Below are 27,708 nucleotides of genomic sequence, written 5' to 3'. Positions count from 1 at the left end.
TATATATATATATATATATGTATGTATTTATGTATGTATGCGTGCATGTATGTATATATATATATATATATATATATATATATATTTATAAATATATATATATATATATGTATGTCTGCATGTATGTATGTATGTGTATATATATATAAATACACACACACACACATATATATATGTATGTATATATGTGTATATATATATATATATATATATATATATATATATATATATATATATATATATATTGCATTGCACCATTACTAGGGAAAGTTGTTTGCATTGGGTCATATAAGTATAATGCTGTTACTGTTTCCATTCAAAATATAATTGAAGGACATTCATCTGTATTACATACTTTGTTCACTAGACGGTGACATGATGACAATGTCAAAATATCACAATCACAATAAAAGCAAGATTTCTAAGTCAAGTCACTTCTCGACCAAATTGAAGACGTGGGCGGGCTGCATTTGGCTCTCCGGGCCGTAGTTTGGACACCCCTGGTATAACAAATGTAAAAGGCATGGCGATTACCCTCTCCTTGGGGTACCCTAAAATTCTTTTTTTTTTTTTTTGCACCCAATATTTCACTTTCATATTGCGTGTTTCTACAGTCATGTCATTTTGAAGAGCGAGAAAAACCAAGGACCTTTTTGGAGCGCAGAGCGGGAGGAGGAGTTGTGCGAGGCCGGTAGCGGCGCACACGCTGAGTCTTTGAGCCACAAAGAAGAGTCACCGTGCGAGAGCCCAATTTGAAGAACGTTAGCGTGCGCTCCAGGTGGGTGACTACACCACAGTGTTCCTCTGTCTGTAGGGCGGGGGCGGAAGCACGTTACCGGCTTTCATCGCTGCCTCGGACAAGTATTCCTGGTTTTGGGCGACAGCAGGGCGGATGCGTCCGTTCTGACGGTAAAAGAAGCGGGTGCTGCAGTCCTGCAGGTACTCGGGGTTGTGCAGGGAGCTTTTCGGCGGGAGACTGTGCTGCCAGTATTCAGGATTGTCAAAAGTGGACTTTTTCCTTTTCTTATCCAACATGATGGTGCCGCCGCTGATGCCCGAGTGCACGGCGTGCCCCGGGTGCAGGGTGTGTGACGGATAGGCCGGGTGCGGGAGGTGACCGGGGGCGTGCGAGTAGGTGGCGGCGGCCGCTTGGCCCGACGTCGATTTGTTCACCGTCTGCGATACGGTTTGGGCGGCTGAGGATCCCGGGAGAGCGAAGGAGGTCCCGGAAGCTAATCCGTTCTTGTCTCCGGGGTTAAGAAAGGTATTCAGGTAAAGCGGCTCGTTGATATACTCATCGTTCATGTGGGCCGGGTGGCTGTTGGAGGCGGCGGCGGCAGCCATGTGCAGAGCGTGGCAGCCTGCTCCATCTAGCGCCGGGTGGGCGTCGCCGTTCCTGCGACGGCTCGTGAAGGGGTTCTCCTCCACCGGGTTGATGTAGTCTGCAAACGGGAAGAGGATACACTTCTAAATCTTTGCTCTGCAAAGCTCATTCGCGTCTTCAAACTACAAACCCCGTTTCAATATGAGTTGGGAAATTGTGTTAGATGTAAATATAAAAAGAATAAAATTGCAAATCATTTTCAACCCATATTCAGTTGAATATGTTAAAAAGATTACATATTTGATGTTCAAACTGAAAAACCCTTTTTTTGGTGCAAATAATCATTAACTTTAGAACTTGATGCCAGCAACACGCGATAAAGAAGTTGGGAAAAGTGGCAATAAATAAATAAATGATAAATGGGTTGTACTTGTATAGCGCTTTTCTACCTTCAAGGTACTCAAAGCGCTTTGACACTACTTCCACATTTACCCATTCACACACACATTCGCACACTGATGGAGGGAGCTGCCATGCAAGGCGCCAACCAGCACCCATCAGGAGCAAGGGTGAAGTGTCTTGCTCAGGACACAACGGACGTGACGAGGTTGGTTCTAGGTGGGATTTGAACCAGTTACCCTCGGGTTGCACACGGCCACTCTCCCACTGCGCCACGCCATCCCTTACTGATATATATAAGATATAAATACTGATAAAGTTGAGGAATGCTCATCAAACACTTATTAGGAACATCCCACAGGTGTGCAGGCTAATTGGGAACAGGTGGGTGCCATGATTGGGTATAAAAACAGCTTCCCAAAAAATTCTCAGTCTTTCACAAGAAAGGACTGGGCGAGGTACACCCCTTTTGTCCAGTGAGAAAATAGTCAAACAGTTCAAGAACAACGTTTCTCAAAGTGCAATTGCAAGAAATTTAGGGATTTCAACATCTACGGTCCATAATATCATCAAAAGGTTCAGAGAATCTGGAGAAATCACTCTACATAAGCGGCAAGGCCGGAAACCAACATTGAATGACGGTGGCCTTCGAGCCCTCAGACGGCACTGTATCAAAAACCGACATCAATCTCTAGAGGGCTCAGGAACACTTCAGAAAACTAAAAAAAAAAAAATTACACTAAATACAATTTGTCGCTACATCTGTAAGTGCAAGTTAGAGCTCTACTATGCAAAGCAAAAGCCATTTATCAACAACATCCAGAAACTCCGCCGGCTTCTCTAGACGCCGAGATCATCTAAAATGGACTGATGCAAAGTGGAAAAGTGTTCTGTGGTCTGACGAGTCCACATTTCAAATTGTTTTTGGAAATATTCGACATCCTGTCATCCGGACCAATGGGGAAACGAACCATCCAGTCTGTTATCGACGCAAAGTTCAAAAGCCAGCATCTGTGATGGTATGGGGGTGGATTAGTGCCCAAGGCATGGGTAACTTACACATCTGTGAAGGCACCATTAATGTTGAAAGGTACATACGAACTAAGCACCGTCTTTTTAATGGACGCCCCTGCTTATTTCAGCAAGTGTTACAACAGCGTGGCTTCGTAAAAAAAGAGTGCGGGTACTTTCCCGGCCCGCCTGCAGTCCAGACCTGTCTCCCATCAAAAATGTGTGACGCATTATGAAACGTAAAATACGACTGTTGGACGACTAAAGCTCTATATAAAACAAGAATGAGAAAGAATTCCACTTTCAAAGCTTCAACAATTATTTTCCTAATTTCCAAACGTTTATTGAGTGTTGGTAAAAGAAAAGGTGATGTAACACAGTGGCGAACATGCCCTTTCCCAACTACTTAGGTAATTATTATTAGCAAAAAAAAAAATGAAGTTAATGAGTTTGAACATCAAATATCTTGTCTTTGTAATGCATTCAATTGAATATGGGTTGAAAAGGATTCGCAAATCATTGTATTCCATTTTTATTTACATCTGACACAATTTCCCAACTCATATGGAAACGAGTTTTGTATTTAAATCAGAGCCAATCTACAAATCCCCAAACCAGTGAAATTGGCACATTGTGTAATTCGTAAATAAAAACCAAATGCAATGATTTGAAAACCTTTTTTAACTTATATTCAATTGAATAGACTCGAAAGACAAGATATCTCACGTTCAAACTGAGAAACTTCATTATATTTTGTAAATAATCATTAACTTAGAATTTAATGGCAGCAGGACATTGCAAAAAAGTTGCATTTTTACAACTGTTACATGGCCTTTCCTTTTAAAAACACTCAGTAAACGTTTGGGAACTGAGGAGACACATTCTTGTTTTATGTACAGCTTAAGTTGTTCAACAGTCCGGGGTCTCCGTTGTGGTATTTGACGCTTCATAATGGGCCACACATTTTCAACGGGAGACAGGTCTGGACTACAGGCAGGCCAGTCTAGTACCTGCACTATTTTACAACGAATCCATGCTGTTTCAACAAGTGGCTTGGCATTGTATTGCTGAAATAAGCAGGGGCGTCCATGATAACGTTGCTTAAATGGCAACATATGTTGCCCCAAAACCTGCATGTACTTTTCAGCATTAATGGTGCCTTCACAGATGTGAAAGTTACACATGCCTTGGGCACTAAAACACCCCCATACCATCACAGATGCTGGCTTTTCCACTTTGCGCCTATAACAGTCCGGATGGTTATTTTCCTCTTTGGTCGTCCACAGTTTCCTAAAACAATTTGAAATGTGGAGTCGTCAGACCACAGAACACTTTTCCACATTGCATCAATCCATTTTATATGAGCGCGGGCCCAGCCAAACCGGCGGCATTTCTGGGTGTTGTTGATAAATGGCTTTGGCGTTGCGCAGTAAAATTTTAACTTGCAGTTTTGGATGTAGCAACCAACTGTAGTTACTGACAGTGGTTTTCTGAAGTGTTCCTGAGCCCACGTGGTGATATCCTTTAGATTAGATTAGATTAGATAGATTAGATAGTACTTTATTTATTCCGCCAGGAGAGTTCCTTCAGGAAAATTATAATTTTCAGCACAATCCCATTCAAGATCAGACAAACATTAAAGGGAGACAGAACAGGATCGCTGACGGGTCTGCCGGCTTCCAGCGCCCCTTACAAAAAAAGATGAGATACAGAGATACAGGTAAACAAGGGGGGGAGAAAAAAATAGAAGATTAAAATAAAATAAAATTTAAAAAAAAATCAGTTTTAGCCTGGGCCCTGGAGAGGGGGTGCAGACTGAGGCCAAGGGGAAAAAACACCCCGATGTCGCTTTTTATGCAGTACCACCTGAGGGATCAAAGGTCTGTAATATCATCACTTACGTGCAGTGATTTCTCCAGATTCTCCGAACCTTTTGATGACATTACGAACCTTATGTGGTGAAATCCCTAAATGACTCGCAATAGCTTGTTTCGAAATGTTGTTCTTAAATTGCTCGATAATTTGCTCACACATTTGCTCACAAAGCGGTGACCCTCGCCCCGTCCTTATTTGTGAATGACTGAGCATTTCATTGAAGCTGCTTTTATACCCAATCATGGCACCCGCCTGTTCCCAATGAGCCTGTCCACCTGTGGGATGTTCCAAATAAGGGTTTGATGAGCATTCCTCAACTTTCTCAGTCTTTTTTGCCACTTGTGCCAGCTTCTGCAAATAATTGTATTCTGTTTTTATTTAGGATTTACACAACACGCCGACTTCCCTGGTTTTGTACATAGCAAATAATACATATTGTTATTATAGGGATTTGTAATATCTATCACAATGAGTGTAACTGATTGTATTTAAGTAACCTGAACTCTTCTTGGCAGTCGTGTACATGTCCGCCTCCTTCTCGCCTTTGCTTCCTCGGTCCGCCAGGAAAGCGGTCGGGTCGGCGCTGTAACGCTGCCCACTACAGTCCTCTCGACCACCTGTTGGAATGACCAGATAATGATTTAATCAGATTAATCCTGTGCATATTTGACAGAAATGATTACAAGAATCGATCCTTATGGCATAACTGCTACCAAGGTTTTGATCAGTTGATCTCGTATCAGATTCAGGTTTTGAACCTTCATGCTCTACCTTGTCCCGCCGCCACAAGCACACTCGACCTGGGGGAGGTCTGCTTCCTCAGGGTGCCGTTACATCGTGGGTCCTCCGCCTTGGCACGGGCAAATCCACCACCAGCGCTCTGTCCTCCCGAGGCCACATCTTGGGACACGATGCAGGCTCTGGTCTCAGGGAGAACCCTGGGGATGGCGGCTCGGGGGTCATGCAGGATAAAATTTGGATCCTGATTGCCAATCTGGAAGAAATTCAGGTAAAAGAACAACGGTATTGTTTATCTGTATCTTTTTTGGAAGGGGCGCTGGAAGTTGGCAGACCTGTCGGTGATCCTGTTCTGTCTCCCTGTATTGTTTGGTCCTGTTCTGTCTCCCTGTAATGTTTGGTCCTGTTCTGTGTCCCTGTAATGTTTGGTCCTGTTCTGTCTCCCTGTATTGTTTGGTCCTTTTCTGTCTCCGTGTAATGTTTAATCATGTTCCATCTGTCTGTAATTTGTGATCCTGTTCTGTCTCCCTGTAATGTTTGATCCTGTTCTGTCTCCCTGTAATGTTTGGTCCTGTTCTGTCTCCCTGTAATGTTTAATCATCTTCTATCTGCCTGTAATGTGTGATCCTGTTCTGTCTCCCTGTAATGTGTGATCCTGTCCTGTCTCCCTGTAATGTTTGATCCTGTCCTGTCTCCCTGTAATGTTTGGTCCTGTTCTGTCTCTCTGTAATGTTTGGTCCTGTTCTGTCTCCCTGTAATGATTGGTCCTGTTCTGTCTCCCTGTAATGTTTGATCCTGTTCTGTCTCCCTGTAATGTGTGATCCTGTTCTGTTTCCCTGTAATGTGTGATCCTGTTCTGTCTCCCTGTAATGTGTGATCCTGTTCTGTCTCCCTGTAATGTTTAATCATCTTCTATCTGCCTGTAATTTGTGATCCTGTTCTGTCTCCCTGTAATGTGTGATCCTGTTCTGTCTCCCTGTAATGTGTGATCCTGTTCTGTCTCCCTGTAATGTTTGATCCTGTCCTGTCTCCCTGTAATGTTTGGTCCTGTTCTGTCTCCCCGTAATGTTTAATCATCTTCTATCTGCCTGTAATTTGTGATCCTGTTCTGTCTCCTTGTAATGTGTGATCCTGTTCTGTCTCCCTGTAATGTGTGATCCTGTTCTGTCTCCCTGTAATGTTTAATCATCTTCTATAATCCTGTAATTTGTGATCCTGTTCTGTCTCCCTGTAATGTTTAATCATCTTCTATCTGCCTGTAATTTGTGATCATGTTCTGTCTCCCTGTAATGTTTGATCCTGTCCTGTCTCCCTGTAATGTTTGGTCCTGTTCTATCTCCCTGTAATGTTTGACCCTGTTCAGTCTACTTGTAATGTTTGATCCTGTTCCGTCTCCCTTTAATGTTTGACCCTGTTCAGTCTACTTGTAATGTTTGATCCTGTTCCGTCTCCCTTTAATGTTTGACCCTGTTCAGTCTACTTGTAATGTTTGGTCCTGTTCTGTCTCTCTGTAATGTTTTGTCCTCTCCCTGCAAAGTTTGGTCCTGTTCTGTCTCCCTGTAATGTTTGATCCTGTTCTGTCTCCCTGTAATGTTTGATCCTGTTCAGTCTACCTGTAATGTTTGACCCTGTTCAGTCTACCTTTAATGTTTGGTCCTGTTCTGTCTCCCTGTAATTGTTGGTCCTATTCTGTCTCCCTGTAATGTTTGATCCTGTTCTGTCTCCCTGTAATGTTTGATCCTGTTCCGCCCCCCTGTAATGTTTGGTCCTTTTCTGTTTCTCTGTAATGTGTGATCCTGTTATGTTGCCCTGTAATGTTTAATCCTGTTCTGTCTTCCTGTAATGTTTGATCCTGTTTTGTCTCCCTTCTATCGTTTGATCCTGTTCTGTCTCCCTGTAATTTTTGATCCTGTTCTGTATCCCTCTAATGTTTGTCTGACCTTGAATGGGATTGTGCTGAAGATTGTCATTTCCCTTTGGGGATTAATAAAGTATTTCTTATTCTGATTCTGAAACAATGAAGCAGGGAAATAAAAATAATGAGAAAATGCAATTTTGAGAGAAATTGCGTAAATATGCACAAGTGGAACTAAAATGCTAATGTTGACAAGCCAAAAGTTAGCATGTGCCAAGTACTAAAATATATAACTCTGGAGTATATATCTGTGTTATTAGCTTTAAAAGTTAGCACGCTAATTTTAACATGGTAACAGTTAACATGTGTGTTGTATACTTTTGAGGTATACAAACTAGAGATGTTCGATATTGTCCAACTATTAATTGCCGATTACGATATCAACCATTACCAATACAAACCTTCGTAGAATGAACACATTATTATGCCTAATTTTGTTGTGATGGCCCGCAGGATGCATTAAACAATGTTGCAAGGTTCTCTCAGGGAGAGCATGTCCCAAATTCCAAGCTGCTGTTTTGAGACTTGTTAAAAAAAATAATGCACGTTGGCAATTTTGTTTTCAATAACTTGAGTTAATTTATTTTGGAAAACCTTGTTACATTGTTTAATGCATCCAGCGGGGCATCACAACAAAAATAGGCATAATAATGTGTTCATTCCATGACTTTATATATCGGTATCGGTAATTAAGAGTTGGACGATATCGGAATATCGGTAAAAAGGCCATTATCGGACATTTCCAATTACAACAATAGCCAATCAGCCAAAATAGCCATCATTTTGACATCTGTTGTGTTGTCTTGGTCCCAGTTATTGTTTTTTGTATTCAAATGGTGAAAAGAAGGAGGAGGATGTGTAAATGAGTTATGTGGTCAATAAAGCCGGAGAGGAATGAGATCACAGCATGAACGTTGTTGTTTCATCCAGTGGCTGCAGGCGCACCACACGTGCATGAGAGCAAGGAACCTCTAACATTTATTTCGTGGTTTGGCCGCCAACAAACACTCTTCTCAGCACCTATTTTAAAGGATTGAAAATCATGTTCCTTTTATACAGAAGTGTTATGACTGAAAGTAAACTATGTTAAAGTTTACAGGAAATACAGACAAAGAGGCTACTGGTCAAGATGGACTCTCTCACTATTATGTTAGATCCACTATGGACTGGACTCTCACTATTATGTTAGATCCAGTATGGACTGGACCCTCACTATTATGTTAGATCCAGTATGGACTGGACTCTCACTATTATGTTAGATCCACTATGGATTGGACTCTTACTATTATGTTAGATTTACTATGGACTGGACTCACACGATTATGTTAGATCCAGTATGGACTGGACCCTCACAATTATGTTGGATCCAGTATGGACTGGACTCTCACTATTATGTTAGATCCACTATGGATTGGACTCTTACTATTATGTTAGATTTACTATGGACTGGACTCACACGATTATGTTAGATCGACTATGGACTGGACTCTCACTATTATGTTAGAACCACTATGGACTGGACTCTCACACTATTATGTTAGATTTACTATGGACTGGACTCTCACTATTATGTTAGATCCACTATGGACTGGACTCTCACTATTATGTTAGATCCAGTATGGACTGGACCCTCACTATTATGTTAGATCCAGTATGGACTGGACTCTCACTATTATGTTAGATCCACTATGGACTGGACTCTTACTATTATGTTAGATTTACTATGGACTGGACTCTCACTATTATGTTAGATCCACTATGGACTGGACTCTCACTATTATGTTGGATTTACTATGGACTGGACTCTCACCATTTTGTTAGATCCACTATGGACTGGACTCTTACTATTATGTTAGATACACTATGGACTAGACTCTCACTATTATGTTAGATCCACTATGGACTGGACTCACACGATTATGTTAGATCCCCTATGGACTAGACTCACACTATTATGTTAGATCCACTATGGAATGGACTCTCACGATTATGTTGGATCCACTATGGACTGGACTCTCACTATTATGTTAGATCTACTATGGATGGACTCTCACAATATTATGCTGGACCCACTTGACGTCCATTGCATCTTGTCTCCCCTAGAGGGGGGGGTTGGGGGGGGGGGGGGGGGGGGTCCACCCACATCTGCGGTCCTCTCCAAGGTTTCTCATAGTCATTCACATAGACAACCCACTGGGTTGTGAGTTTTTCCTTGCCCTTATATGGGATCTGAAACGAGGATTGTGCAGCCCTTTCAGACACTAGTGATTTAGGACTATAAAAATAAACAGGGATTGATTGATTGAAGATGGGATGTGGCTATGAACTATGTTGATATTATATAAGCGACAACATGCTAACATTAGCATGCAAATTTTCTGTCATGGTCCACATCTTGGACCATGTCATGTTCTGTTTTTGTTCTGTTTTATTATCACCCTGTTGTGTTATTTGACGTCCTTAGTTGCCGGTGGCACTTCCTGGTTTTGTTCCGTTGTCATAGTTACCATTTTTGTGTCACCTGTCTCTTGTTTGTCTTCACGCACCTTATTTGTTGATTATGTCTTCTATTTAAGACCGCTTTTGTTTTCCATTTGTTCTTGGGCTCTTGTTTGCTCCCACGCAACAGTTGATGTCGCTCATCCTGCATTGTGGTAAAGACTACTTTTGCTACTTGTTAGCTTCCACGCTATTCCTGTTTAGTTTATGTCCCTAGTTTACATACTAGTGCCTTTGTGCAAGTGCCTTTGTTTTTAGTTTGTTTTATTGTATAATAAATTATTATTCCTACCTTTACGCTGTGTCCATCTTCGCTGCACCCACGGGAGAACGCAAACCACGCCACGATGCCAGTAAAGCGTCACACTTTCTAAGCTATATTTACACTTATTAGTTATTTTTGTTAGTTGGTTGCAGTTTGTTTAAAATATATATACAGTTTAAGTATTATATATTGATGTATTTTTCATGTCTCTTTACAATTTACTTAAAAAAAGTGTAGAAATAAACACATCTTATTTAATCCTACCCATGTTCCACTCCATAGCGTTCACTAATTATTAGTGTGCTGTGAAACTTGCCAAGGGACATGTAAAAGAATATTAACATTGCTGTATGTTTACTTTTGACCCAGCAGATTTGGTCACATTTTTAGTAGACCCATAATAAATTCATAAAAGAACTAAACTTCATGAATATGTTTTTGTGACCAACAAGTATGTGCTCCAATCAAAAAATAAGAAATGTACAAAATTATTGGACACTCAAAACAGCCATGACATAATGTTCTTTACAAGTGTATGTAAACTTTTGACCACAACTGTACATATGTATACATATATGTATATGTATACATATATACATATACACATATGTATACATACACACATATGTATACATATGTAGGGTTTCCCGCAGCGCTTTTTTTGTTAAGGCGGCCGCCTTAACAACAAAGAACCACCGCCTAAACTAAAGTCTTAAAAAAATTAAATAAATAAATACATTAAAAAAAAAATATATATATATATATATATTTTTTTTTTTCATACACTTTTTTTTGTTCTGTAAATTAAGCATATATCTGTCAGGTTTGTACCTGCCAGTTTTGTCTATGTCTTAGTTTTTCCTCTGCTTTTGTCTTTGTTTCCTGTCTTTACTTCCTGTCAGCACTCTTATTTTGGTTCTGTTCCTGTTTCTCTCCCTTAGTGCTGTGTACCCTCAGCTGTGGCTGATTGGCACCTGGCCACACCTGGTGTCAATCAGCCCGGAACTATTTAGACCTGCTTTCTCCTCCAGTCAGTGCTGGATTATTGTCATTATGACTTGTAGCTCCTACTGTTTGTACCTGTTTCCTATAGCTGTCATTTCGTCCAAGTTCCTGTTTCCTGGTATCCTGTTTTCTGTCTCCAAGTTCCTGGTTTGTGTTTTTTACCTTTTATTTTGAACATTAAATCATGTTTTCCTGGAAAAAGCCTGCCTTATCTGCATCTTGAGGTTCTTTACCAACACACTGTGATAGAATACTCCAAACAAATTCGAACCCCGCAGATATTTCAAGATCAGAAAGACTTGACATAATTCTGGCGATGATGGCTGAATTAAAGAAAACTTTGGGCTCAATTTTAGTCCTCTCCCACCCATCCCTTTCGTCTGTGGGCCTATCTAGTGACGTCTGGGATCCGTCCCTTGAGGGGGGGGGGGGGCTATGAGGAGCTGTGCAGCTGGGGAGACACAGCTACTTCCCACGCCGGTGGGTCTGCAACAGACGCCGCCATCATCTCCGGTGGGCCGGTAGACGCCACCAACATCTCCGGTGGGCGGGCAGATGCCACCATCACCTTTGGTGGGTCTGCAAACTACGGAAACAACATCATCTTTGGTGGGTATGCAACCTACGGCCCCACCATGCACTTCGGTGGGCCAGCAGCAGAGGTCGCCACCACCATCTTGTTCGGTGGGTCAGCAGGGGTCGCCACCACCATCCTGTCTGGTGGGCCAGCAGGGGTCTCCACTACCATCCTGTCCGGTGGGCCAGCAGACGCCGCCACCACCATCCTCTCCGGTGGGCCAGCAGCAGGGGTCGCCACCACCATCCTGTCCTGTGGGCCAGCAGGGGTCACCACCACCATCCTGTCCAGTGGGCCAGCAGGGGTCACCGCCACCATCCTGTCCGGTGGGCCAGCAGAGGTCGCCAAAATACTTTTGTCGGCCAGAGATGTGGTCGTTTCACGGGCGACCGCCTCGCCAATTGCGGCGGCGTTCAACTCGCCGTCACTACCTGACTCTTCCCCGCTTGTTGCGGGGACACCTGGCCTGGCGGCCCACCGCCTTGTACTCCCTCAACCCTCCCGTCCGGTGGGCCAGCAGGGGTCGCCACCACGATCCTGTCCGGTGGGTCAGCAGGGGTCGCCACCACCATCCTGTTTGGTGGGCCAGCAGGGGTCATCACCACCATCCTGTCCGGTGGGCCAGCAGAAGTCGCCACCATACTTTTGTCGGCCACAGATGTGGTCGTTTCACGGGCGACCGCCTCGCCAATTGCGGCGGCGTTCAACTCGCCGTCGTTACCTGACTCTTCCCCGCTTGTTGCGGGCACACCTGGCCTGGTGGCCCACCGCCTTGTCCTCCCTCCACCCTCCCGTCCGGTGGGCCAGCAGGGGTCGCCACCACCCTCCTGTCCGGTGGGCCAGCAGAAGTCGCCACCATACTTTTGTCAGCCACAGATGTGGTCGTTTCACGGGCAACCGCCTCGCCAATTGCGGCGGCGTTCAACTCGCCGTCGCTACCTGACTCTTCCCCGCTTGTTGCGGGGACACCTGGCCTGGCGGCCCACCGCCTTGTACTCCCTCCACCCTCCCGTCCGGTGGGCCAGCAGGGGTCGCCACCACCATCCTGTCCGGTGGGTCAGCAGGGGTCGCCACCACCATCCTGTCCGGTGGGCCAGCAGGGGTCGTCACCACCATCCTGTCCGGTGGGCCAGCAGAGGTCGCCACCATACTTTTGTCGGCCACAGATGTGGTCGTTTCACGGGCGACCGCCTCGCCAATTGCGGCGGCGTTCAACTCGCCGTCGTTACCTGACTCTTCCCCGCTTGTTGCGGGGACACCTGGCCTGGTGGCCCACCGCCTTGTCCTCCCTCCACCCTCCCGTCCGGTGGGCCAGCAGGGGTCGCCACCACCCTCCTGTCTGGTGGGCCAGCAGAAGTCGCCACCATACTTTTGTCAGCCACAGATGTGGTCGTTTCACGGGCAACCGCCTCGCCAATTGCGGCGGCATTCAACTCGCCGTCGCTACTTGACTCTTCTCCGCTTGTTGCAGGGACACCTGGCCTGGCGGCCCACCGCCTTGTCCTCCCTCCACCCTCCCTTGACTTTGGACTGTTTTTTTGGGGGGGTAGGTGGTTTTTTAGTACATCTGGTATCCGTTATGGGAAGGGGGGATACTGTCAGGTTTGTACCTGACAGTTTAGTCAATGTCTTTCCTCTGCCAATTGAGACACCACCTTAACTAACACATTTTCTGGGGGAAACACTGATATGTATTCATATACGTATATAAAATATAGATGTATGTATTTATTACATACGTTTTTAATTATCACATATATTTGTTTAACATTTTTTTGTCAACATGTTTATCTTGTCATTGTGCTTCTTGCCATTTTCCCCAATTTTTTGCTGGTGTTTTTTGTTTGTTTGTGTAATTTTTTTGCAATGTGCCAGGTCAATGACAAACGAGCCACAGACGGCCCCTGTGCCGCACTTTTGGGCACCGCTGCTGTAGAAACTAATTAGATTCTCAGTAATGTAGTATACCTATGTTACATATGTTATGTTACAGCAACTTAGGCTGCTGTCCCCGCAACCCGACCTCGGATAAGCAGAAGAAGATGGATGTTACATACAGTATGGTTGTCTTACGTCACCTCGCAGGTTTTTCTGTAGGATTAAAAGGGGATAAACGGGGGAATCCTGCCGCCGTGTTTAATCACATATTAATGCCTTTGCACATTGTTTATTTTCGTATGCACAATAAATCAACACAAAAGCTGTACTTTGGAGCAATGTTCACAGACTCCAGTATTGGCCTTGTTAGTTTGCCATCGCAGGCGAGCGATGATGGTTGTGGTTGAGGGACGAGTTGTGTGATGTTGGATGCTACAAAATGTCCGATGCGTTGCAACAATCTGCCTTAATGCATTTTTCATTTAAAAATATAAATTAAATTAAAATAACATACCCACATACCATGGGTATGTGGGTATGTTAAAGCATCAGTGAATTATTTTTTTTTGTTCTCTCTGAATAAATCTCATGACTATTATTATTTATTTTTGAAGTGAAGTATATTTATATAGCGCTTTTCTCTAGTGACTCAAAGTGCTTTGACATAGTGAAACCCAATATCTAAGTTACATTTAAAACCGTGTGGGTGGCACTGGGAGCAGGTGGGTAAAGTGTCTTGCACAAGGACACAACGGCAGTGACTAGGATGGCGGAAGCGGGGATCGTACCTGCAACCCTTAAGTTGCTGGCACGGCCACTCTACCAACCCAGCTTTAACGCCTAATTTATTTCGCCACTTAAGAGTGTTTTATGATAAAAGCTGTCTCTCGGCTCATTAATATTCCCTTCAGTTGCGAGCAACAATTTGAGTTCCAAACATCCCCGCCAGAAAATGTCACAGTGGACCTCGTAAGGTCCGCCCAAAGTGGATGATATTCATTGAATTGAAGAAAGAAATTAGGGATGTCGATAATCGCTTTAAAATGTAATATCGGAAATTATCGGTATTGGTTTCAAAAAGTAAAATTTACTTTTTAAAACGCCGCTTGTACACGGCACGCGTGCCAGCCCACTCACATAATATCTATCGCTTTACACACACACACAACCGCCATACAGCTCACCCTGAGGGTGGCCGTATAAAAAAGTTTAACATTGTTACCAATATGTGCCGCACTGTGAACCCACGCCAAACAACAATGGCAAAAACACATTTCGGGAAAACATCCGCACCGTAACACAACATAAACACAACGGAACAAATCCCCTGTCCCCGTTGCAGCACTAACTCTTCTGGGATGCTGCAATATATACCCCCCGCTACCTCCTTCCATAACTTCAGTTGATTTATTTTGGAAAACCTTGTTACATTGGTAAATGCTTCCGGCGGCGCTTCACAATAAAATTAGGCATAATAATGTGCTAATTCCACGACTGTATATATCGGTATCGGTTGATATCGAAATCGGTAATTTAGAATTGGACAATATCGGAATATCGGCAAAAAAGCCATTATTGGACATCTCTAAAAGAAATAATCAAAAACATGAGCAAGGCAGACGTTTGAATAAAATAATATCTAAAGGGTGGACATTTATCCATGAAAATAAAGAAAAGCATATTTACTCTCCAGGGTAAATATTATTTTTGTTACATACAGTAACTGCTGGGGTTGTAGGTAATATAATCTACTTTGTTTGTTTTTCTTTTTAAAAGCAATGTTACGTGTTAAAATTATCTTTTTTTTTTCAAGCACCAATCCATTCATTTGAAAGGGAAACATAGATTTTAGATTTAATTGATTTGAGTTAAGAGCTGCATCAACAGAACCAGTGGTAGTACTTTATTTTGTGTTCTTCTTTTATTCCTTGTTTTTGTCGGTATACATCAGACCTGGGCAAATTAAAGCCTGGGGGCCCGTTAAGCTTTTCAATCTGGCCCGCCGAACATTCCCAAATATAGCTGCCATTATGATGTGCAGTGAAGTTTTCAAATTACCATGAGTCTTGAACTATACAACATATTTCAATGGTTGGAATCTGCGCTTTTGTATGATATTTTAGGGACTGATTTTAGTGCTGTCCTGATATTAGGGGTGTAACGGTACGTGTATTTGTATTGAACCGTTTCGGTACGGGGGTTTCGGTTCGGTGCGGAGGTGTACCCAACGAGTTTCCACACGAACATATGAAGTAGCCGCCTAAGCTAAAGTCTTAACAAGCTGCTCTGCTTTCTGCCTCTGTCTCTTACAGAGCATCCAGCATTGTCCCACCCACACAACCATCTGATTGGTTACATATATAGCGGTAACAGCCAATCAGCAGTGCGTATTCAGAGCACATGTAGTAAATGCTTCAGCGTCGAACAGATAGGTCTTTAGCAGTGTACTCTTTCCAAATGGTAATAAACTACACACATCACTATGAGCCCATTTGCGTTCTAGAAACAAACTGCAGCTCAGCTCACTCGCAGTCCTGGCTTGAGGTGAAGGTTAATTAGCTTTTAGCGTAACGTTAGCTCATTTTGCGGTGTGTGTGTTAGCTCATTGTGCGGTGTATGTTTATGTGTGTGTGTGTTACGGAGAGTGTTGATTGAACTTTGTTGAAGCAGCAAAAAAGGACATTATGTTAAATGAAGAGTTTCTGTCTCTGATGGTGTATATAATAAAGTAAGTGTATCATTAAGCCTAGATGAACTCCATGGTGTTCAGGGATAAATAGTCTCTCCTATTGCTATTGTACTATTTTTTCAGCTATAGTTACATTAATCATTAGTAATGTAGCAGCCTAGTTTTGAATGGCAGGGTCCCTGCTATCACATGTTGATAAAAATATAACATTTACATAATAACAATTAACTACAGGCTTCCCAAATGCTGTAATAAACTAAGCATGATGAGTTGACTTGAAACTGTTTAATGTTGCACTTTTTATATGTAGAAGAAAAGTTTTGTCATTTTATTTAATCTGAGCGACAATTTGAGGCAGTTTGATGTGGATTAACGTGGGCAGAATTATTATAGTGTTCCCAATGTTAAAAGGATAAGGCGATTGTTTACACATTTGGTAAATAAATAACCCCAAAAATTATATTTTGTTGTTTTCTTACTGTACCGAAAATTAACCAAACCGTGACCTCTAAACCAAAGTATGTACCAAACAAAAAATGTTGTGTACCGTTACACTCCTACCTGATATCAATATTATTTTGATACTTTTCGGTACTTTGATACGTTTCTAAATAAAGGGGACCAGAAAAATGTGCATTATTGGTTTTATTTTGACAAAAATCTTAGGAAAAATACTTTTCAGAGGGGGTATGGTACCGTATATGATTCAATAGTATCGCGGTACTATACTAATACCCGTATACTGTGCATTCCTATTAGTTACTATGGTAATCTATCGATAATCTGTGATGTTCATATGTTCTCAATATGCAGGGTTTTATCGTTCATAGACAAACAATAAAATTCCATTCCGTTTTTAAGGTGGTCTGTCGTAACATTTTTAGCATTCAATCAGACTTTATTGTGAGGTTCTGTAGTAGTGTTCCTAAAAATAGATATACCGGCCCCAAGGCACATTTTTTTCTCTAAATTTGACCCCCGACTCAAAATAATTGCCCAGGCCTGGTATACATCTAACTTTTCACTCAGCATATCCTTCCTCTTGTACGCCGTTTTCTGGTATTAGCACATGGTCATAAGAAAAAAAAAAAAGTCATCATACCTTGCTGGGGTCCATGTGTGTTTGTGACGTGTACGTCAGCGGGGGGACATTTAGGGTGTGGGGCACCACATACTCCTCAGCATCCATCAGGTCTTCCAGCCCATCTTCATCCAGGAGACTCTGGAAGAACTTGCTATCGTTGGGACTGGGCAGCTTCATTCTGTCATCCCCCTAGAAATGATGGACAGATTTAAACGCTGAGCATGATTTGTCTTTTATAATCCCAAGAGAAATGTTCCTATTGACACAGATGGGGAAATGAATTTTATAAAGGTTCAATCTGGCAAGAATTATGCATGACATACAAATACAGCAAATATTAATATTTCTTCTTCCCATCCTTCATTGAAAAATGTTTCCTAATCCATTTCATCTTTCTTTGCCAAGATTATGGAGGTTAATTTGAGTCTTTATTACTATATATTATGGTCTTTGAATTGTAAAAATGTAAGAATTTAAATAATTTTGCTGACGATTTCATTGAATAAAGATTTTTGAGATGGTGTGTGTTTAAAAAAAACAGTTTGTGAAAATACAGTGTTTTAAAATTCAGGTTGTAAAAAAAAATTGCACTGAATACAAATTTAGTGTATTAAAAAAAAGTGTAAAATTTCAGTTTAATAAAAAAAAAAAAATCAGTGTATAAAATTCAGTGCCCAAAAACAAATTAAAATGCAATGTATAAAAAAATGGAATGTATATTCAAGGCAGAAATATTCACTCTATAAAAATTGAGTGCATACAAATATGGTGTATTAAAATTTTGCCTATAAAAATTCAGTGTGTTTATCCATGGAAATATGGATAAGCTGCTTTGACAGAGAAGCAGCTGGAATAAAATACTGTAGAAGCCCCTCTAGAAGATACATTACTTCATAATATTTACTACTAAATGAGTTAACAATGTTAAATGACTAAATTGCAGACATTATTAATGCATTACTTCATAAAACTACAACACAATAAGGTAAGGATGTTAAATGACCTAATAGCAGACATTTATCCACGAAAATATAGTTAAGTAACTGAAAGAAAATACTGTAAAATCCCCTCTCCAAGATAAATGAAGTACATTATTATTAAATTACTTCATTAAAAACTACTACTAAATGAGTTAAGAATGTTGAATGAATAATCTGCAGACATGTATCCATCAAAATAAGGAGAAGCTGCTGATGGTGTGTTTGACGTAGAAGCAGCTGGAAGGAAATACTGTAGAATCCCTTCTACAAGATGAATTACTTCATTAAAAAACTACAACCAAATGAGTTAGGAATGTTAAATTACTAAATTGCAGACATGTATCCATTAAAAATGTGGAGAAGAACCTGCAAGAAAATACTGGAGAAGTCCCCTCTTGCAGTACATTATTATTACATTGTCAGGCTGGGTCTGTGGATGTTTGTGCTCCCTCGATGCAAGGATGATGTGGGACGAGTCAGGCATGAATGTAAGTACATGGTTGTTTATTTAATAAACAAATAAACAAAAAGCGCTCACAATGGAGGAAGAAACTTGGCTAAACAGTACAAACGTGAAACAAAAACACCTGCTCAAGGGCATGAAAGACAATTTAACTATAAACTTAAACAGCACGATGGCAAGACTAAAGACATGAAACAAAAGAGTGCACTGTGGCATAAATATATAAACTTACTTGGCATGGAACTGTGGACAGGACGTAAAGGTTTGGACAGCATGGGTAGGGTGCGTGTGAGTGTGTGAACTAATACGTTGGCATGGAAACAAAACCAGGAAGTGCAAAACGTGACTGAATGTCCAAAATCAAAAACATAACATGACAAAACAAAACATGATCCGTATGTGTGACATACATTGCTTCATAAAACTACTACTAAATGAGTTAAGGCTGTTAAACGACTAAATTGCAGACATGTATCCATGAAAATATTGCGAAGCTACTGATGGTGTGTTTGACGGAGAAGGAGTTAGAAGAAGATACCGTAGAAATCTCCTCTCCAATATACATTACTTCATAAAATATTATTACTAAATGAGTTAAGAATGTTATTTGACTAAATTGCAGACATTTATCCATGAAAATAAGGAGAAGCTGCTGATGGATGAAGATACCGTAGAAGTCCTCTCTCCAAGATGAATGCAGTACAGTATGTCATAAAAACTACTACTTAATGCATTAATAATGTTTAACGACTGATTTGCAGACATTTATCCATGACAATATGGCAAAGCTGCTAATGGTGTGTTTGACGGAGAAGGAGTTGGAAGAAGATACCGTAGAAGTCTCCTCTCCAAGATACACTACTTCATAAAAAAACTACTACTAAATGAGTTAATAATGTTAAATGACTAAATTGCAGACATGTATCCATGAAAATAAGAAGAAGCTGCTATTATGTATTTGACGGAGAAGGAGTTGGAAGAAGATACCGTAGAAGTCCCCTCTCCAAGATACACTACTTCATAAAATACTATTACTAAATGAGTTAAGAACGTTACTTGACTAAATTGCAGACATTTATCCATGAAAATAAGGAGAAGCTGGTGATGGATGAAGATACCGTAGAAGTCCTCTCTCCAAGATACATGCAGTACATTACTTCATAAAAAGTACTACTTAATGCATTAATAATGTTTAACGACTGAGTTGCAGACATTTATCCATGAAAATATGGCAAAGCTGCTGATGGTGTGTTTGACGGAGAAGGAGTTGGAAGAAGATACCGTAGAAGTCCCCTCTCCAAGATACACTACTTCATAAAAAAACTACTACTAAATGAGTTACTAATGTTAAATGACTAAATGGCAGACATTTATCCATGAAAATAAGAAAAAGCTGCTAATGGTGTGTTTGACATAGAAGCAGCTGGAAGAAGATACCGTAGAAGTCCTCTCTCCAAGATAAATGCAGTACATTACTTCATAAAAACTACTACTTAATGCGTTAAGAATGTTTAACGACTGAATTGCAGACATTTATCCATGAAAATATGGCGAAGATGCTGATGGTGTGTTTGACGGAGAAGGAGTTCGAAGAAGATACCGTAAAAGTCTCCTCTCTAAGGTACATTACTTCATAAAAAAAATACTACTAAACGAGTTAGTAATGTTAAATGACTAAATTGCAGACATTTATCCATGAAAATAAGAGGAAGCTGCTAATGATGTGTTTAACAGAGAAGGAGTTGGAAGAAAATACCGTAGAAGTCTCCTCTCCAAGATACACTACTTCATAAAAAAACTACTACCAAATGAGTTAATAATGTTAAATGACTAAATTGCAGACATTTATCTATGAAAATAAGGAGAAGCTGCTGATGGTGTGTTTGACGTAGAAGCAGCTGGAAGAAGATACCGTAGAAGTCCTCTCTCCAAGATAAATGCAGTACATACTTCATAAAAAACTACTACTTAATGCCTTAAGAATGTTTAAAGACTGAATAGCAGACATTTATCCATGAAAATATGGCGAAGCTGCTGATGGTGTGTTTGACAGAGACAGAGTTAGAAGAAGATACCGTAGAAGTCTCCTCTCCAAGATACATTACTTCATAAAAAAACTACTACTAAATAAGTTAAGAATGTTGAATGACTAAATTGCAGACATCTATCCATGAAAATATGGCGAAGCAACTGATGGTGTGTTTGACGGAGACGCAGCAGGAAGAAGATACCGTAGAAGTCCTCTCTCCAAGATATATGCATTACTTTACTTCATAAAAACTACTACTTAATGCGTTAATAATGTTTAACGACTGAATTGCATACATTCATCCATGAAAATATGGCGAAGCTGCTGATGGTGTGTTTGACGGACAAGGAGTTCGAAGAAAATACCGTAAATGTCTCCTCTCCAAGATACACTACCTCATAAAAAAACTACTACTAAATGAGTTATTAATGTTAAATGACTAAATTGCAGACATTTATCCATGAAAATAAGAAGAAGCTGCTGATGGTGTGTTTGACGTAGAAGCAGCTGGAAGAAGACACCTTAGAAGCCCTCTCTCCAAGATAAATGCAGTACATTACTTCATAAAAACTACTACTTAATGCGTTAAGAATGTTTAACGACTGAATTGCAGACATTTATCCATGAAAATATGGCGAAGAAGCTGATGGTGTGTTTGACGGAGAAGGAGTTCGAAGAAGATACCGTAAAAGTCTCCTCTCCAAGGTACACTACTTCATAAAAAAAAATACTACTAAATGAGTTTTTAATGTTAAATGACTAAATTGCAGACATTTATCAATGAAAATAAGAGGAAGCTGCTAATGATGTGGTTGACAGAGAAGGAGTTGGAAGAAAATACCGTAGAAGTCTCCTCTCCAAGATACACTACCTCATAAAAAACCTACTACTAAATGAGTTAATAATGTTAAATGACTAAATTGCATACATTTATCTATGAAAATAAGGAGAAGCTGCTGATGTTGTGTTTCACATAGAAGCAGCTGGAAGAAGATACCGTAGAAGTCCTCTCTCCAAGATAAATGCAGTACATACTTCATAAAAAACTACTACTTAATGCCTTAAGAATGTTTAAAGACTGAATAGCAGACATTTATCCATAAAAATATGGCGAAGCTGCTGATGGTGTGTTTGACAGAGAAAGAGTTAGAAGAAGATACTGTAGAAGTCTCCTCTCCAAGATACATTACTTCATAAAAAAACTACTACTAAATTAGTTAAGAATGTTGAATGACTAAATTGCAGACATCTATCCATGAAAATATGGCGAAGCAACTGATGGTGTGTTTGACGGAGAAGCAGCTGGGAGAAGATACCGTAGAAGTCCTCTCTCCAAGATAAATGCAGTAATTTACTTCATAAAAACTACTACTTAATGCGTTAATAATGTTTAACGACTGAATTGCATACATTCATCCATGAAAATATGGCGAAGCTGCTGATGGTGTGTTTGACAGACAAGGAGTTCGAAGAAAATACCGTAAATGTCTCCTCTCCAAGATACATTACATCATAAAAAAACTACTACTAAATAGGTTAAGAAAGTTGAATGACTAAATTGCAGACATCTATCCATGAAAATATGGCGAAGCAACTGATGGTGTGTTTGACGGAGACGCAGCTGGAAGAAGATACCGTAGAAGTCCTCTCTCCAAGATAAATGCATTACTTTACTTCATAAAAACTACTACTTAATGCGTTAATAATGTTTAACGACTGAATTGCATACATTCATCCATGAAAATATGGCGAAGCTTCTGATGGTGTGTTTGACGGACAAGGAGTTCGAAGAAAATACCGTAAATGTCTCCTCTCCAAGATACACTACTTCATAAAAAAACTACTACTAAATTAGTTATTAATGTTAAATTACTAAATTGCAGACATTTATCCATGAAAATAAGAAGAAGCTGCTGATGGTGTGTTTGACATAGAAGCAGCTGGAAGAAGACACCGTAGAAGCCCTCTCTCCAAGATAAATGCAGTACATTACTTCATAAAAACTACTACTTAATGCCTTAAGAATGTTTAAAGACTGAATAGCAGACATTTATCCATGAAAATATGGCGAAGCTGCTGATGGTGTGTTTGACAGAGAAAGAGTTAGAAGAAGATACCGTAGAAGTCTTCTCTCCAAGATACACTACTTCATAAAAAAACTACTACTAAATAAGTTAAGAATGTTGAATGACTAAATTGCAGACATCTATCCATGAAAATATGGCGAAGCAACTGATGGTGTGTTTGACGGAGAAGCAGCTGGGAGAAGATACCGTAGAAGTCCTCTCTCCAAGATAAATGCAGTACATTACTTCATAAAAACTACTACTTAATGCGTTAATAATGTTTAACGACTGAATTGCATACATTCATCCATGAAAATATGGCGAAGCTGCTGATGGTGTCTTTGACAGACAAGGAGTTCGAAGAAAATACCGTAAATGTCTCCTCTCCAAGATACACTACTTCATAAAAAAACTACTACTAAATTAGTTATTAATGTTAAATTACTAAATTGCAGACATTTATCCATGAAAATAAGAAGAAGCTGCTGATGGTGTGTTTGACATAGAAGCAGCTGGAAGAAGACACCGTAGAAGCCCTCTCTCCAAGATAAATGCAGTACATTACTTCATAAAAACTACTACTTAATGCCTTAAGAATGTTTAAAGACTGAATAGCAGACATTTATCCATGAAAATAAGACGAAGCTGCTGATGGTGTGTTTGACGTAGAAGCAGCTGGAAGAAGACACCGTAGAAGCCCTCTCTCCAAGATAAATGCAGTACATTACTTCATTAAAACTACGACTTAATGCCTTAATAATGTTTTAACACTGAATAGCAGACATTTATCCATGAAAATATGGAGAAGCTGCTAAATTATTAGAGTATTAATACATTCCCTCATAAAATTACTGTAGTGGTTAGTAGTACATTATTGTGTATTGTTTTAATACATATGTTTTAATCTCAAAGTTTGTTTTTTTAAAGACACATTACATGTTAAAATTGTGTTGTTTTGGCTAAGCACCGATTAAATTGATGTACATTTATTTCAATGGGCGACGTCGATTTTGAGATACAAGTGTTTTGAGTTAAGAGCCATGTACATCTGAATATGCAATATGCAGTTTTCAATGTGTCCTTGCTAGTTGCTGATTGTCTCACCTGGATGACCAGGTATCTCTGCGGGTCACGGGCCATCCTGGTGAACTCTGCCGCCAGCTCTCTGAACTTGGGTCGGCTGTCTGCGTCAATCATCCAGCCTGTAAGAAAAAACACCGCCATGTGTCCAGTTTTTGTTCGACAGGAACGATCACAGGAAAATGTAAACCCATAAAAAAATATAATTTCCTACATCTCCAGTAGGTAAGGTTGTATTTAATCGATGTGAGGACTGGATACGTCTCATTTCATAACTGAGTCAAAGTGATAAACACGTTTTAAGTGGTGTAACACTGTTTTTTTTCAACCACTGTGCCGCAGCACACTATCGCGATAGATACAGTCTGGTGTGCCGTGGGAGATAGTCTAATTTCACCTTAATGGGTTAAAAATATTTTTTGCAAACCAGTAATTGTAGTCTGCAAATGATGTGTTGTTGAGTGTCGGTGTTGTCTAGAGCTCGGCAGAGTAAGCAGGTGGCAGCCAGTGCTAATTGCTTTGTAGATGTCGGAAACAGTGGGAGGCATAGTTCAGGTAAAATTGTAACTAATGCTTATACCAAAAATAAACAAAAGGAGCATGCGCCCTAAGAAAGGCCATTGAAGCTTAGGGATGGCAATGCAGAACGAAACTAAAACCGAACTGGCTGCACAGTAAACAAAAACAGAATGCTGGACGACAGCAAAGACTTACTGCAGACGGTATCCACAGTGTACAACCGAACGTGACGTGACAATCAACAATGTCCCCACAAAGAAGGGTTGAAAACCACTGAAAAATTCTTGATTGCTAAAAAAAACTTGATGCGGGAAATATCGCTCAAAGGAAGACGTAAAACTGCTACAGGGAAAATACCCCCCCAAAAAAGACAAGAAGCCACCAAAATAGGAGCGCAAGACAAGAACTAAAAGACTACACTTAGGAAAACAGCAAAAAAGTCCTAATAAGTCATGGCGTGATGTGACAAGTGGTGACAGTACACCTACTTTGAGACAAGAGCTGTATGGATGCAAGCTTGGTTATGGTTTGAAGTCATATCCTCAACCTCCAACCTACGAGGACAAAGCTACGGACACTGGGAGACCGGGCTTTTTGCGCCGCCATTGCCAGTCTGTGGAACGCACTCCCTGACCACCTGAGGGTACCACAGACTGTGAAGGCTTTTAAAAAGGGCTTAAAAACCCTTCTTTAAAAAAACATATATATATATATATATAAACATATTTTTTTTTTAATTAGATATATGTGTGCTAGTTCTAGCTATTAGGCTGTTGTAGCTTGTATTTGTATTTATTTGTATTATCTTTATTTTATTTTTTATTTTTGTTGATACACTGTAGCACTTTGAGGTTTTTTGCTCAATATAAAATGTTTTTCACCAATAAAATATATCATTATTATTATCCAACAATTGCGACAACAACTTTTTACTCTCGACCGAGTTTCGTCGTTTAATGATTTCTTCTGGTGGTGTGCCTCCGAATTTTTTCATCGCAAAAAATGTGGCTTGGCTCAAAAAAGGTTAAAAAACACAGGTTTAACATGTATCTGGAAGGCTTTGAGGATAAAAACTTATCTGAGTTACACAAGGTGAGTGAGCTGAGAATACACTTTTGTCGACAATGGCGACTCTTCCACCTAATTATGGTGGAACAATTGTTTTATTTAGGGAAATTGTAATAGTATAATGTCCATTGTTCCGTAACCCAGACATTATGAACATATCTTTTTTAAATTGAGTTGCCTTCGCTTGAAATCACGTTTGCCAATCTAAAGATAAATACCGCTCCATGACGGGAATAGAATGTACGCCATAAAGAGACCTTTCACTTATTGGTGCAGAGACCGTGCAAAGGCCATGACGTGACTCTACAATGAGTCCAAAGATCCATGAAAATGGCAGATAAAGGATTATATACAGGAAGAAAGATGTATCTTGAGATTTAAATATACTTATCATATTCTAATCACTTTGCAGTGCTTTGCCACATTAAAGGGGAACTGCACTTATTTAATTTTGCTAATCATATGTAAGACATGAACAGAAATGTATTTCGATGTTTATGCATTCTAAATCGTAAAATACAGAAAGTAGGAAGTGGCTAATAAGAGTACACTATTGCGCCAATGAAGCCCTCTAAAAAAACATCCAAAAATCACCAACAATACTCCATTTAAATGTCAGGACATGAATATTAACACGTATTAGCCATATTGTTATTATAAGAGCATATCACAGAAAAACTATTTATAGCACAGTTAACTAGCTTATGCTGCTATATTGACATATTGAGCTGCTGCATCGCCTCTGAGTTGGTGAAAGTTATATCTAGATTCTAAACCAAAGTCTCTCACCTGGATAGTAGAAGGTTGTGGACATAAACCCACAAATTGGTCAACTTTGACATCCAACTTCGAACCGGAGTTGAGTTGAGTTTGAGTTTATTTGGAACATGGGTATGGAAGTAAAATTGTCTCACATCAACTTATCTATCCGTCTATCTATCTATCCGTCTATCTACCTATCTATCTATCTATCTATCTATCTATCTATACAGAGGTGGGTAGAGTAGCCAGAAATTGTACTCAAGTAAGAGTACTGTTACTTTAGAGATTTATTACTCAAGTAAAAGTAAGGAGTAGTCACCCAAATATTTACTTAAGTAAAAGTAAAAAGTAAGTTGTGAAAAAACTAATCAAGTACTGAGTAACTGATGAGTAACCTGATTACGGCAACAAATAATGCACAAAAACATAAAAATAGTAATGAGCAAATTCAGAGCCAGGAATATCTCTTAAGCAACTAAAACAATAATATATATTAAATAATAGTACATTAAAATAAAATAAAAAAAATTGCACATTGAGCCACAATAACTTAACAGCACCATAGGCTCAGTAGGCATTCATTGATTTGATTGATTGATTGATTGATTGATTGATTGATTGATTGATTGATTAAACCTTGTATTAGTAGATTGCACAGTACAGTACGTATTCCGTACAATTTACCACTAAATGATAACACCCCAATAAGTTTTTCGACGTTTATCAATTACTTAGTAAATGACCAAGTCGAGGTGATCTACCTTATATATACATATACATACATATCATATATATATATATACATACATATATATATATATATATATATATATATATATATATATAAATATATGTGTATATATGTATATATATATGTATATATATATATATATATATATATATATTTATTTATATATATATACATACATTTATATATACAGTATATGATTTATATTTATTTATTTTGCCGTTTTTGTTGACATGTTGAAGGTGTTTTAATGAATATACAAGCATGTTTAACATATAGATTCCTATCTTTCATGAAGACAAGAATATAAGTTGGTGTATTACCTGATTCTGATGACTTGCGTTGATTGGAATCAGACGTCCACGTTTTCAAATGGAGGAGAAAAAAAGTTCCTCTTTTCTGTCTAATACCACATGAAAGTCGTTGGTTTTTGGCATCTTATCTGTCCAGCTTCCATATTCGTTTTTATACACTTTACAAGAAATACATTGGCGGCAAACTCCTAACTTGCTACCTTGTTTGCGCTGGCTTTCGGAGACTCTTATTTTGTTAGCACAGGCGCGATGGAGCGGCACTTTTATTGTGAGGACAGGAACTGTGCGATCAGTCTTTAGGCTTTTGACGGGAAGTACGTTTGAAATAAAAAGTGTATTTTTTCCTTTACACTTTTGATTGATTGATTGAACCTTGTATTAGTAGATTGCATAGTACAGTACATATTCCGTACAATTGAC

The 27,708-nt window shown here is 39.8% G+C and overlaps 1 protein-coding gene across 2 annotated transcripts in view; it reads right to left on the bottom strand.

Moving 5' to 3' along the window:
- Nucleotides 1–307: 307 nt before the first annotated feature.
- Nucleotides 308–27,708, bottom strand: part of erbb4b (erb-b2 receptor tyrosine kinase 4b) — a 975,361-nt gene continuing 947,960 nt past the window's right edge. For both annotated transcript variants that reach the window (XM_061879863.1, XM_061879864.1), the window contains 5 exons: nucleotides 23,902–23,999; nucleotides 17,278–17,448; nucleotides 5,381–5,603; nucleotides 5,107–5,226; nucleotides 308–1,442 (listed from right to left, as the gene is read on the bottom strand). In XM_061879863.1, coding sequence (XP_061735847.1) covers nucleotides 787–1,442; nucleotides 5,107–5,226; nucleotides 5,381–5,603; nucleotides 17,278–17,448; nucleotides 23,902–23,999 — 1,268 coding nt within the window. In that variant the 3' untranslated portion in view covers nucleotides 308–786. The remainder of the gene's footprint in view (nucleotides 1,443–5,106; nucleotides 5,227–5,380; nucleotides 5,604–17,277; nucleotides 17,449–23,901; nucleotides 24,000–27,708) is intronic.

Source organism: Nerophis ophidion, linkage group LG19, assembly GCF_033978795.1.
Source record: "Nerophis ophidion isolate RoL-2023_Sa linkage group LG19, RoL_Noph_v1.0, whole genome shotgun sequence".
Taxonomy (NCBI): domain Eukaryota; kingdom Metazoa; phylum Chordata; class Actinopteri; order Syngnathiformes; family Syngnathidae; genus Nerophis; species Nerophis ophidion.
The sequence above is the reverse complement of the archived record's forward strand: the minus strand, read 5'-3'. Positions and strand labels throughout refer to the sequence as shown.